Here is a 14,672-nt window from a genome sequence, read left to right as displayed (position 1 = left end):
TAGTAAAATAAAGCAGATATTTAGTGATAACAAAGTTCTTTGGCTCCTCTTGAACTTGCTTTTTAAAATAAATTATAAAAGTAACCCATGTTTAATTTGGAATATACAGAAAAATTAAGAGGTTGATAATTAATCACCCCAACATCCACTCTATTCCTTCAGAGTAGAGAGTTTGCAAGAATTCAGGGATGATTCCATCTCTAGTTCTAAAAGATATAAACCAAACAGAATATCCAACCCCCTGCCACAGTGACTGGTTCAGGTAACTCATCTTTCAGTCAACTCATGTCACTGTCTTTGTCACATGGATTCATTCAGGGATAGCTTCATCATGCAAAGACACAACTTTTATACAATAACTGTAAAGAACTGTGAAAGGGCTTGGATTTTATCAATACCTCATCTCCAAGCTGACAAGTTAGCCTATCACTGTTTCATAGATGCTGGCAGAAGAATGAGACTCCTGGATCAGAGACGAAGATCTACCGCATTAGCAACAGCCAGAATATCAGCATTTGCCCTGTTCCCCCAAATGTAATTCCATGGTGAGAAATGAACAGAACTAGATGATGCTTGAACACTCAGTGGTTGCATTATAAGAGAGGAACCCCAAGCAAAGTGAACACAAGTCTTTTAAATTGGGTAGTAAGTGTACCTGAACGTTGCCTTGGAAGGAGACATTATCTTTATTATACTGGACGGTAAACAAACCTGCTTTTGCTCTGGAGGGAGACATCATCTCTGTCTTCCCAAGCTGTTCACTATACATGCATGCTCAAAAAGACAGTCACCACAAAGACATCCAGTGTCTGTATTCACAAGAGATCCATGAAGAACTGTCTACCAACAATTACTCTAGGAAGAAGCACTCTCTTTCTCTGGATATGAACAAGGAAGCATGTAGCCTTAATTGCTGCTGGCAGTGATTTTGTGACAATAAGGGCAGCCAGCTTAAGATAAGCTGACATGATGGAGAGCAATGCTGTGAGAACAGCAAACAAATGGAACTAGAGCCTTGACTGAATCATGCCTTAAACTCATCTTAGCTATGGAATTTTCAACTATATGCATCTTCTTAACTAAGTCAGCTTGCATTGATATTTCTGTTATTTGGAATCAAAAGCATTCTTATAGATAAAGGACAGTGAACAGGCAACTGAGTAAAGTTCCCAAGGAAAATACATATCTAGGGCACAAACCCAGTCACAGGAATATGCTATATTACTCTTAAGCTCTGGCCTTAAACTCCATCCTAGAAAGGTAAATTGGTCACAAAGGGGCCTCCTTTCATCTAGACTAGAGAAAGATGGAAGTCTTAAAACCAAAACAGAACAAATGATATAAACTGTCTCCTTCTCCCTTAACCCTATAACCCAATTCTGGATCATATTACTTTCAAAATAAAGAAAAGCAAGAGAAAGAAAGGAATTATTAAAAACTGACATCACTTCAAGAATATATGTGTGACTATATACGGAATCTAAATCAAAAACGGTAATGAAGAACCTAGGGGCAGGACAGGAATAAAGATGCAAACGTAGAGAATGGAGTTGAGGACAAGGGGAGGGGGAAGGGTAAGCTGGGATGAAATGAGAGAGTGGCATGCACTTATATATACTACTAAATGTAAAATAGATAGCTAGTGAGAAGCAGCCACATAGCACAGGGAGATCAGCTCGGTACTTTGTGACCACCTAGAAGGGTCGGATAGGGAGGGTGGGAGGGAGACACAAGAGTGAGGAGATATGGGAATATATGTAAATGTATAGCTGATTCATTATGTTATAAAGCAGAAACTAACACACCACTGTAAAGCAATTATACTCCAATAAAGATGTTAAAAAACAAAAAGAATATATGTGTACCAAAAGCTATCTGAGCTTTATGCACACGTCTTTGCAGGCCAAGGCAACAATAAGGGATCTCAGGCAGTCTTTCCATGCAAGACTTAAAGAAGCAAACAACATTGGAGGAAACAACCTCTAAGATGGCTCAAAACTTTAATTTTTCTACTTTTAACTTAAGCCTCTACTAGTGAAGCGTCTCTATCCTTCTCAGGTTTTCCCCAAATCCCTTCGCTTTAGTCTTTGACTTTTTTTTTTTTTTGCAGTACATGGGCCTCTCACTGTTATAGCTTCTCATGTTGTGGAGCACAGGCTCCGGACGCGCAGGCTCAGCAGCCATGGCTCACGGGCCAAGCCGCTCCGCAGCATGTGGGATCTTCCCAGACTGGGGCACGAACCTCTGTGCCCTGCATCGGCAGGCGGACTCTCAACCACTGCGCCACCAGAGAAGCCCCACTTTAGTCTTTGAATCTCACTAAAGCAGCTTAGACCCAATAGAGGCCAACAAATGTGAGACAAAAGGTCATAAAATCTCATTATCCAGGAAATACCAATGTTAATATTCTGGGCTTTTTTGCTATATGTTTTAAAAATACTATTCACATGAAAGGTTGAATATTCAGTGCTTTGCTTTTAACTTAGTATCACAGTATTAAATAACTGTAAGTTTATATGTTTATTTAAAAGTATAAAGACACTTTCAGTGAATACAATGATTTACTTACCACTGACAACTTTGGATACACACACACAACCCCCCCCCACATAGATATAATCGCCCTGCCCTCACATTATAAACAGTACTACATTACGGTCATCCAAGAAATGACAAAAAAAATACCAGGGCCCTAGTTCCCCTGTTTAATTACTGAGTGATGCCCCACACAAAGGCATTTTTAAAAAGCTCCTCTAGGTGATTTCATGTGTAGCTAGTGAAGAGAATCACTGGCTGAGCTAAGACAACTGAAGGAGCAGAAACCCAGACAACGCGGTGACCATATACTGCATCTAAATAAATCAACAACTACTCAGTCCTGCTTTAAAGACAAGCTGGGAAATCCTGGCGTTTATGTGAAATCTCCTAATACTTAAATGCTGGCAATTAAATAATAATGTATGGGCCAAACAAAACAAATTTGCTAGCCAGATTCTTTTTGCAGACAACTCTATTTAAACCCCTATAAGGGAAGGGGTTCCTTCCCCAGCCTTTAACATGCACAACCTCGGGGAAATATGCTTTTATTCCTGCGAGAGTGAAACTAAACAAGTAGCTAGTGAGAAGTGTTATAGGTCACTAACTACTGGTTGATAGGATCAGTCTTATCTGTAGGTGCTGCACACTTTATTTCATAAGTATTTATAGAGTCCTAATGTGGTACAGGCACTAGATATTTAATCGTGAGCAAATTAAAACAGACATTTTACTTCTCCTTGGAAATCTCACCAAGGAGAAAAACACTGAGGGTGATCATGAGTGGAAAAAAACAGAGTTCTAATATCTAAAAAAAGAACTACCTGGTATGCTGGCTGCACGGGCTTTAACAGCCACCAGACTCATATTAATAAAAAAGCCAAAAAAGTTATCTTTGTTCTATTTCTAGATGGATAAAAAAAGAAAACTACAATGAACATCTATGTGTACAAATACTGTTTGGTATTTTAGATTATTACCTCAGGATAGTTTTAGAGTAGAATTACTAGACAAAACATATAATAACTTTTTTAAAGTTCTTAGTTCATATAATTTTCAAACTGTATTTAAAAGCTGTACAATTCAAATTTTTATCATCCATATATCAGAATGTTTACTTTTTGTTTAGCTTTTCTGCTTTTTCCATGTTTCTTACAATGACCATGTGTTACCTTTATGATTAGGGAAAAAACCACTGTCTTTAAAAAGTTAGTAACATGGGGAAATGAGTTTAATATAGTTGTAAGAAAAATAAAAAAGAACACAAAATTATCAAAATATATGATGGTTTTAATCATCTGAAAAATATGTACAGAGAAAAAAACATTAAAATATTGACAGTTGTTTTCTCTTACGCTATGGGATGAAGGATGTTTTATCTATTTTTTCTCTATGTTTTTTGTGTACTTTCCACAATGAGTATGTTTTCTTTAATGACTGGAAAAGAATAACTATTGAAAAATATGGTCTTTTTAAAACAGGGCAACCTTATGGTATTTTAACCTCCTCATGTTCTTATCAATATTATAGCAAGTTTATATTAGAAGCAATTATCAAAAGAAAATAAAAAGGGCCAGGTAAATAACCATGCGATACATGTCATGACTAATCCAATGCAGGTAATCACAAGCATCCAATGTAAATAGAAAGATGACAGACTAAAATCTGCATGGAACTTTCCTAACCTTTAAAAATTTTGAAAATAATAAATATTATGTGGGTCCATCTTTTATTTATCTTTATAACAGAAACCTAGCACAATGCTAACACTTGGTAGGTATTCAGTAAGAGTTTAATAAAGAAAAATGAGATAAATGTAAAACTGAATTTGTGGATTATTAAGTACAGAAAAAGATTTTGACAGAACAATTTAAAAAATAATTTTCCTAAAAATGCAAGCCCTAAACTTCACATGTATAAAAGTCTATGCAGGCTGTATAGCTCCTAGCTACACTAAAGGTAGATGATGTGAGTAATGCCCTCTAATAGAAGCTATGTATAAATCCTCTAAAAGGAAACCTTAAATTATACTGAATCATAAACATCAGGAAAAAAGAATCGATTAGCTGCCTCTCAAGCTTCTTTGTCATCTCACAAAATTGAAACTAGAGTTAAATCATGATATCTTTGAAACTAATTAAAAATTTAAAACGCTGAAAACATAATTGCCATTCAGTTACTGCACGAATTCCTATGTTGCACGTGAGTATATAAAATAATGTAAAAGAATTGACAAACCTGCAAATTACCCCTTCCAATGAAGCCTAGAAGCATCTGGATTTGAATCTGAGAGAGTTTCACCCATACTGGACTTTCAGAATACCAAACTGACAGACTATCGAAGAGCAGCATCATATCCTCTAAAAGCTAACACAAAGGAAAAATTGAGAAATAAAAACATTCCATTTTTAAATCTACTGATGATGAGTTTTCCCAACAGTAATACAAATCATAAATATTTCAAAACTAATTCAATGTTCAATTGGTAAAAACCAAAAGAATTATCCTAGTAAGAGTTACTTAACAAAATCTGCGACTATCACATCTTATCCAGGTTTATCGCATCTGATTAAATATTAATGCTCTGAAAAGAAGGGATACAAAATTTCTTTCTTTAAATAAATTCCTTCACTACCAAAAAAATAATTTCAAAGAGATGTTACTGCACCTTCTCAGTCCACATGTTCGAATTAACTAGTCCCTCTGACTGCAGAAAGTCCTGTATGATCAGCATGAGTCGGAAAGCATTTTCAGCAGTTACTGGATTAAATTTTGCTTCTCTGTTTTCTGTGATTGCCCATTCTAACATCTTCTGTAGCAAACTAAGTATAAAACAAAGTCCTCTTAAAACCATTTTATATTTATAAAAATAACAGGTCACCAAAAAAAACAAAAAGCAAAAACCCCAGCAACAACAAACCTCATTATTAATAGGAATGTACCTCCAAAGATACAGTATCACTGGCAGGTATAAGACACTGTGGATGGAATTTAGTAATAATGAAGCAACTTTTTAATCTTTGGAGTACTTATCTTTAATATACCTAATATTAAAAGGCAAAGTAAAAGTTACCTGTTTGACTTGACCTTAAAAAAGCTATGAAAATAATTCACATTCCAGCCTCCATGAGATACTTCAAAGTTTCCTTAAAACTGAAATTGGAAATGATAGGGAAGAAAGCCTTATGCCTTACAGAGAGTCTAGCCCTATGGAAAAACAAAAAAGTAATTCTGTTCTAGTGTGCTGTTGGTACAGTGTTCTATCATATGCAGGGAACTCAAAGCTTTAGAGAAGTAATTTTCATGAAAACACTACTACCTCCCTTTAGCATGGAAGCACTCAAATTTGGACAAGACTGTAGAACGCATGCGCCAAGTGCTTAGATACTGCAGAAAACAACTTAAACAAGGAATACATAATCACTTAGAATCCAAATTAATGTAAGAATTAAATCTCCTCACACTGGAGTTAGTTTTGGATTTCTCTCTAGATCCCTCTAGAATGGCAATAGACAGGAGAAGGGCTGAGCACAAAGCTTCTCCTTTTCTCTCTCTCTACATCCACTGAATACTGAATAAAGGTTCAATAACAAATATTATTTTGGACTCCTGCCCACTCCAAAAGGAGAGGGCATATCACCAACTGAATGCTTACATTAGTTTTATTTCTTCTGATGGTCGAAGTAGCTCACTGGATATTCCTGGTTTAGTTAGTGCCGCAAACACTTGTCCCCGTTCAATCCAAGTATCGTCATCAGACTTTTCTAGTCCCTTACACATTATACAGTTCAAAATATTTGTCAGTAATTGAATAAGCTCTTCCTCACATCTCTATAAAAAAGAGAAAGTAATATGAAATTATTAGAGGGAGGGGGTGTTAAAAGCACATCATGAGAACCATCAGGTACATGAATTATAATCATTCAACATATTTTTATTTAAGGTGGCTGCATGAACCTGGAACTTTACTACCAAGGCCCTAGAGATGTAAAGATGAATAAGACACAGGCTTTGCTCTCAAGACACTCACAATTTGGTGACTTCTAGGCTTCTAATACCTTTGATCATGAGACTTGGAACATGAATAATACATGAAATTGTTAACAATCACATATTTCTGAGGTCAGACATGAAAAAAATAAAACCACATTTGGACAAATAAGGAATCTTACCTCTTGGTTTTCAAGTAAAGAGAAGTCATCACTAAAGCCCACATCATTTGTGATGCTGCTTTCTTTGTCAGACTGCACAGAAAATGACTTAGTGGACTCTATCGGGGATGGCGTGCTAGGCAAGCTGTCTGGCATTTGACTTCCACTATCACTCAGTTCACATGAATCAATTCCACTGAGATCTAAACTCAAATGTGAAGGGTTATTATGCCAGAATTCTCCTCTATTCTCTGATTTGAAAGATAATTCTCCCATCAAGCTATCTTCTTGAAATAATGGTGTGTTCGAGTCTAGGGAGTGTCTATCCTCCAAACTCCACTGATCTGAAGACACATGAGCTGAGGCAAAAGAGCTGATTTTTTCCTCATCTGTCTTTTCATCAGAGTTCCTCTTCATATCTTCAGCTGATATATTTTTATCATTGTCTTTCATTACAACAGCCCTACTGTGCTTATGAAGAGTATTTCCATTTTCAAAATTTGCTTTTAAAAAAAGCCTAACTAAAGTGTCTTGCCAACCCACTTGTTGAGATATTTGATGTGCTGCATCTGGCTGAGACTGTAAAATATGTAAAATCTGTGAAGAGATTAAGAATGCAAAATTCATCAAAAAGTATACAATACTTTACATCAAAAACAGTTTCTTTTCAGCTATTTTAATGACAAAGTAATTTAATAAGAAACTTTGGAAGGATATACTTTCAAACGATTATATTCTTAACTAGATTAGAAACTATTTGGAGGGCAGACATTGTGTTATTAACTAATCTGCATATTACCCATTGTATATCTAGAGTTGGGATGTACTCAAATATCTGCTGAAAGATAAAAAAAGAAAAAAACATAAAATAATCCTCCACATATCAACACACTCACGTTATTAATTTAATTTGGTTGGAGAAAAAAATATAGATAGAATTAAGATATATAAAATGTAATAAAGTTATATCCTCTCAACTAAGTACTTTCCAAGAGCCTAGTATATTTGTTTAGTAAATACTGAACATCTACTATGTGCCAGGCACAGTTCTGGCACTATGGTTAGGGAGTAAACTAGAACACATAAGAAACTTTGACAGAACCTACGTACACCAAGAATGTTTTCCCACCTCATTTTTTCCCCAGGCAAAGTTAATGGCTGCTTTTGCAAAAACATTTTTTTTTCATTAACTCTACATGGTACAAACAAAACAAAAACTTTAGTTCCAGGAAACTATTTCCAATGAGATGGATGCTGAGATTTAGCTGGAATAAGAAACTGAAATTAAAGAGTAGACATTTACATGGCAATGTGTATGATCTCTAGTATCCCAACTGACTTCACATTTTTTGCATAAAAACAAGTTCTCAAACACTATCAGAAATGCTGTTAAGATCTTTAAGACATTTTAATCACAAAGTCAATAAACTTCTAAGTAGATGAAAAGAACTCTGGCTCCCAGTGTTTATAGTATCTCTTTTATCAGAATTTCTAACTCTGACAAATTTCATAGCAGGAAATGAGTTATGTTGGTGCAGACTTCAAAATTAATGGTTCTTATGTACACTGATGCTGATATAGAAAGCAGTGAGTTGCAGTGAGTCATGATGACACGTTAAGTTTCCTTCCTCACTTAATGCCATCAATCAGTGAGCTACCATTACTGTAGCAGTGCACAACAGCAATTTTAAACACATTAACTAAGTTGAACATATTAACCTTTGGTTGGCAAAGAAACTTTTCATGATTTCATGACTTTAAACTTTTCAGACTTATTTTACAGCTGTTTTATAATCACATAATGAATAAAAACTGGGCTGTACTGAAAGAGGTTTCTAATTGCACACAGAAAGGAAAAGGATCCATTTACATGACCTGCTTCAAGGAAAACATGGCAAAATCCATTAAAATGTAAAATGTCAATACTCTTTGACAGAAAAATTACATTTCATGAATTATGTCCTACATATGTATTACCATGGATAGGTAAAGACAGATGTAAAAAAATGTTCATAACAGAAGTTTGTTAATATGGTAAAACAGGAAACAATCTAAATGTCCATCAGCTGGGAACCAGATAATACTTTTATAGAATAGCCATAGAATAAAAAACTATGTAGCTGTTAAAGAGAAAGATACATCCAGATTTATGGAAAGGTACTGTGACATAATTAGGGAGTAAAATTAAAAAGAAAAACAAGAAGCAAATTAAATACTAGACTGGTCAGTGGTTGCCAGTAGAGGAGAGAGGAGGATATAATCAGGAAGAAGTGCATGGGGTAACAATTCATCGACTTAGAGGTTAAATGAGTGGACTGAAGGTAAATCATTGTTGGAATATACTCATAAACAAAATACAGAAAATCCTTTCCACAAAGGTTAAGAGATTCCAAAACTCTAAAATATGGTGTTTGAATTAAAAATGGTCACAACAGGGCTTCCCTGGTGGCGCAGTGGTTGAGAGTCCGACTGCCGATGCAGGGGACACGGGTTCGTGCCCCGGTCCGGGAAGATTCCACATGCCGCGAAGCGGCTAGGCCCGTGAGCCATGGCCGCTGAGCCTGCGTGTCTGGAGCCTGTGCTCCACAACAGGAGAGGCCATAGCAGTGAAAGGCCCGTGTACCGCAAAAGAAAAAAATAAAAAAATAAAAATGGTCACAACAAAAGGTTCTGAATAAAGAAAATATTCTCTGGTAATACATTTTTGACTCTGGAAAGGGCATTATCTCTAGGAGCTCGTGTATGGCTATTTCTTATGATTATATAAAGTTAATTCACCTCAAAAAAGGAAACTATAAAATTATGTCATATAAAAGATATTAAACTTACATCTGGTGAAAAATACTCAAACTAAAAGTTCTTCACAATACAACGATACTGCAATTTTTAAAGTATATCTTTAAAGTTTACTAACCTTTCTGCAGATGACCACCCTGACATTTATACGTGCTCTGTGAGATATATATACCACAGATAACAGATCTTTGAAATTAATAGCAGGATCTATGATGGGAAAAAAAGTTAAAATTAAATACTAGAGAAAACCAGAGAAAGAACTGTGGTAATAGTTATATATAGAGGCTGACAGTCATTTCATTTTTATTTTTTTCCTGCTGTCAACAACAGATGCCCTTTATTTTTTCCCCCAACTTTATTAAGATATAATTGACATAAAACACTGTTTAAGGTGTAAAACATGATGATCTGATATATGTATATATTACAAAATGATTACACAATACGGTCAGTTAACACACCAATTATCTCACATAGTTACTATACTTCTTTTTGTGGTGAGGACACTTAAGATATGTTCTCTTAGCAACTTTCAAATATGCAATACAGTATTGTTAACTATAGTCACCATGCTATACCTTAGATCCCCAGAACTTACTTATAACTGGAAGTTTGTACCCCTTGTACCTTCACCTGTTTCCCCCACTGCCCCAACTCTGGCACCTACCAACCTACTCTGTCTCAATTTTTTTTTTCACATGTAAGTGAGATCACACAGTATTTTCCTTCTCTGCCTGACTTGTTTCACTTAGCAGAATGCCCTCTAGGCTCTTCCATGTTATTGCAAATGGCAGGATTTCCTTCTTTTTTTATGGCTAATATTCCATTTTATATATATATATATATATATATATATATATATATATATATATACACACACATATATATACCACATCTTTATTATTCATTCATCCATTGATGGACACTTAGGCTGTTTCCATGCCTTGACTATTGTGAATGATGGTACAATAAACATGGGGTTGCAGATCATACCTCTTTGAGATATGATTTCATTTCCTTTAGATATATACCTGGAAGAGGGATTGCTGAATCATGGTAGTTCTACTTTCAATTTTTTTTTTTTTTTAAAGAAGATGTTGGGGGTAGGAGTTTATTAATTAATTTATTTATTTTTGCTGTGTTGGGTCTTCATTTCTGTACGAGGGCTTTCTCTAGTTGTGGCAAGTGGGGGCCACTCTTCATCGCGGTGTACGGGCCTCTCACTATTGCGGCCTCTCTAGTTGCGGAGCACAGGCTCCAGACGCGCAGGCTCAGTAGTTGTGGCTCACGGGCCTAGTTGCTCCGTGGCATGTGGGATCCTCCCAGACTAGGGCTTGAACCCGTGTCTCCTGCATTAGCAGGCAGATTCTCAACCACTGCACCACCAGGGAAGTCCTATTTTTAATTTTTTATGAACCTCCACACTGTTCTCCATAGTGGCTGCACCACTTACCTTCCCACCAACAGCACACAAAGGTTCCCTTTTCTCCACACCCTCACCACTAGCACTTATTATCTCTGTCTTTGATAACAGCCAAACTAATAGGAGGGAGGTGATATCTCACTGTGGTTTTGATTTTCATTTCCCTGATAATTAAGGATGATGAGCACCTTTGTCATGTATTTGTTGACCATTTGTATATCTTCTTTGAAAAAATGTCTATTCAGGTCCTTTGCTCATATTTTAATTGGATTTTTTGCTGTTGAGTTATATGAATTCCTTATATATTTTGGATATTAACCCCTTATCAGTTTTGACTTGCAAACATTTTCTCCCATTCCATAGGCTGCCCTTTCATTTTGTTGATGGTTTCTTTGGCTATGCAGAAGCTTTTTAAAAAATATATATATTTATTTATTTTTGGCTGCGTTGGGTCTTCGTTGCTGTGTGCAGGCTATCTCTAGCTGCAGCAAGTGGGCTTCTCATTGTGGTGGCTTCTTCTGTTGTGGAGCATGGGCTCTAGGCGTGTGAGCTTCAGTAGTTGTGACATGTAAGCTCAGTACTTGTGGCTCATGGGCTCTACAGTGCAGGCTCAGTAGTTGTAGCACACAGGCTTAGTTGCTCCACAGGGATCTTCCCGGACCAGGGTTCAAACCCATGTCCCCTGCACTGGCAGGTGGATTCTTAACCACTGCACCACCAGGTAAGTCCCTAGAAGCTTTTTAGTTTGATTTAGTCCCATTGTTTATTTTAATTTTTGTTGCTTGTGCTTTTGGTGTCACACACAAAAAATCATTGCCAAGACCAAGGTCAAAGAGTTTTTCCCATATGTTTTCTTGTAGTATTTTTACAGCTCAGTTCTTACATTTAAGTCTTTAATCTATTTGAGTTAATTTTTGTGGGTGGTGTAAGACAGGAGTCCATTCTCATTCTTTTGCAAGTGCATATCCAGTTTTACCAATCACATTTATTGAAGAGACTATCTTTCCCCATTAAGTATTCTTGGATTCCTTGTCAAATACTGGTTGACTGTACACGCATAGTTTTATTTCTAGGATCTTGATTCTGTTCCACTTGTTTATGTGTCTATTTTTATGCATACTGCAGCATACTGTTTTGATTACTATAACTCTGTAGTAAAGTTTGAAATCCAAAAGTGTGATGCCTCCAGTTTTCTTCTTTCTCAAAGAAAGAACTGTATGTAATAGTAATATAAATGCAGAAATAATCGTTTCATTTTAAATAGGAATTGTAGATATGTTCAAATTTTACAAAGACAATAGATTTAGAATGTTTTAACACCTTCCTGACTAAACCCTAAAAAGCTGTTCTTTTATTTCGATTGCCTGAATATACTGTCGATACTGCTTGGATCTTATACTTGTATTTATCTTTTTATGTACATGTCTTCTCAATGAGATGATAAACCACTCAAGACAAAGAACCTTATCTTCTACATTTCTGAACCCTTAGCGTCTGACAAAAATTCTATAGTTTGTAGGAAGTCCTTTAAAAAAGGTTCATAAAAGCAAAATTAGAGACAAAAAAATATATCTGAAATTAGTTTTCATTTTCCCTTTAAGAATTTAAGCTCTGAAAGGAAAAAGAGTATCTTGTACATATTTTCTCTAGTGTCCTTTTCTTTTTACACAGACTCAATTATTTACTAATCACTCAGTCAATAAACATTTACTGAAGGCCTACCAAGTAAGGTACTATGATATGCTCCAGGGAGACAAAAACAACAAAGGTACATTTGAAACAGTACCTAAGAAAAGCCCTGCTGAATCAAGTAATAGGTAATTTTAAAAGCAACCTGAGGAAAGAGAGGAAAAGAAGAAAAAATTTCAGAAGAAAAAAAAAATTCAGAGACATCAAATAGAATTATATGACTATGAAGAACATTTCTTAAATGTATCAATATTTAGCCTTAGTCATACCTGTATTTATAATTTGATTGGTGAGACTTTTAATGAGAGAAGTATTAACAGGTGCTTCATTAAGAAGGAGCCCTAATCCTGAGTAGCCAACTTCTCTAAGTCGAATACGTTGTTTACTTCGTTCATAAACGTTCGTGCATTTCAACATCTGTTCCATAACCTGGTCACAACAGTAATATATTCTCAATATAGAGAACTAAGAACAATTGTCACTTAGGTTAATATTGAATAAATATTAGTGTACAATGTTTCTAGAGCATCATTTTATTCCTCAAGTATTAAAAAATAGCACTAAATAGGGAAGAACACTCCATTATCTTGCTATCATTAAAAAATAAATTTAAAAATGAACTGGACTGAAATGCAACTGCATTTGAATAATTAGTATGTTTAAAACCCTAGTTTATATAAATTTCTTGGTAGATGAAAGGAATAATTTAAAATTTTCTTTTAATGGCTACGGTGTAGATGGAAACAAATCCTGTAGCTTGCAAGAGGAACAAAGAAAACAAAGATATTTCTAGATCAATCTAGTAATCTATGTGGCAGTTGTCAAAATAAATTTCAATAACGAGGAAATACTTTGTGAAGCAACCCATCCACATGCTAAAATGGAAGAATTATTTAGTAACCCCATACCTCTTGGAGTTAGATCAATCTTTTACAAAGTGAGATACTGGAAGCCTATAAGGAAAGGGTAATCTTGGCAAAATAGTATCATGAACAACCCCTGCAAGGCCATTTTTGAAGAAACAACATTAAATCTCCATAGAGGAACCCTGTTTGGGCAGATGCTTTAAAGAGTAGCCTCAGGGGTCACGATAACCAATATTCAAGAGAGACTATGTAGGACCACTTATAATTCACTTCTGTTTCCAAAGTTTAGGAATTCCAAACATAAGCAATCCAAACATGACCCCACAAGTAGACTTTATAATGTCATACTAATGATGTAAGGGGAAACAAATGTCACAGGCAATTTGGCATAATAGGAGAACAAATCATGAAAAAAAATGTATTTGCAGTAGAAATATGACTGCCTTCTTTAATTTTAGTTAACCAAAAAGGTGGAGTGGGCTGCTTCAGCCATAGTTCAAAGTTTGGGATATTTTGGAGAGCTTAATAAAATATGTCCTTCATCTTTTAACAAGTTATTCATTTCTCTGCCTCAGTTTCTTCACCTGTAAAATGAGGATAATATAATATCCACTTCATAAAGTTGCTGCAAGAACTACGTAAACTAATATATAAAAAGGGTTTAGTGCCTGATAAACAGTGGATGCTAAATAAGCTTAGTATGATCTGCCACACAGACCCACTGTAAGTCAAAAGGGGGATAAGAGGTTCTATGCTGGTATGGCAGAGTAGATTTTCCACTGAAATTATTGATAAGATTATAATATAATTAGTTTTAAAATACACAAACAACAAAAACATGATAAATATACATCAAAAAAACTGAACAATTTTAAATTAGATGGAAGTAGACATGAAAAAAAGAATTTACATTCATAGAATGGATATGTTCCATGTAAATGCATACACCCACAAATGTCCCCAAATATAAAGACTCTTAAGACATGTTTATACCTTAAAAATGATTTCTCTTAGTCTGTCAGAGTATTTCTGATTTAAGAGCAAGGCATAAAGTATGTCAGCATTTCCTGGTTCAAACAGCAGTAAGAAAAGTTGACCTCTAGTTGGGCTGGTACGGAGGAGACTGAAGAGTATGTCCAAAATTCCAAAAAGCTTTTAAAATTAAGCAACACAAACAACCACACTCATATACAGAAGCATAAATAAAGTCAT

The 14,672-nt window shown here is 35.3% G+C and overlaps 1 protein-coding gene across 8 annotated transcripts in view; it reads right to left on the bottom strand.

Annotated features, from left to right (window-relative positions):
- Positions 1 to 14,672, bottom strand: part of NBEAL1 (neurobeachin like 1) — a 180,892-nt gene that overhangs the window by 75,863 nt on the left and 90,357 nt on the right. For 7 of the 8 annotated variants that reach the window (XM_067026594.1, XM_067026592.1, XM_067026598.1 and 4 more), the window contains 7 exons: positions 14,454 to 14,612; positions 12,864 to 13,023; positions 9,601 to 9,689; positions 6,708 to 7,283; positions 6,191 to 6,366; positions 5,204 to 5,357; positions 4,774 to 4,902 (listed from right to left, as the gene is read on the bottom strand). In XM_067026594.1, the coding sequence (XP_066882695.1) occupies positions 4,774 to 4,902; positions 5,204 to 5,357; positions 6,191 to 6,366; positions 6,708 to 7,283; positions 9,601 to 9,689; positions 12,864 to 13,023; positions 14,454 to 14,612 (1,443 nt within the window). The remainder of the gene's footprint in view (positions 1 to 4,773; positions 4,903 to 5,203; positions 5,358 to 6,190; positions 6,367 to 6,707; positions 7,284 to 9,600; positions 9,690 to 12,863; positions 13,024 to 14,453; positions 14,613 to 14,672) is intronic. The other variant, XM_067026596.1, reaches the window with a different exon arrangement.

The sequence above is a fragment of the Kogia breviceps genome, chromosome 2 (assembly GCF_026419965.1).
Source record: "Kogia breviceps isolate mKogBre1 chromosome 2, mKogBre1 haplotype 1, whole genome shotgun sequence".
Taxonomy (NCBI): Eukaryota; Metazoa; Chordata; class Mammalia; order Artiodactyla; family Physeteridae; genus Kogia; species Kogia breviceps.
This window is presented reverse-complemented; position numbering and strand designations above follow the sequence as displayed.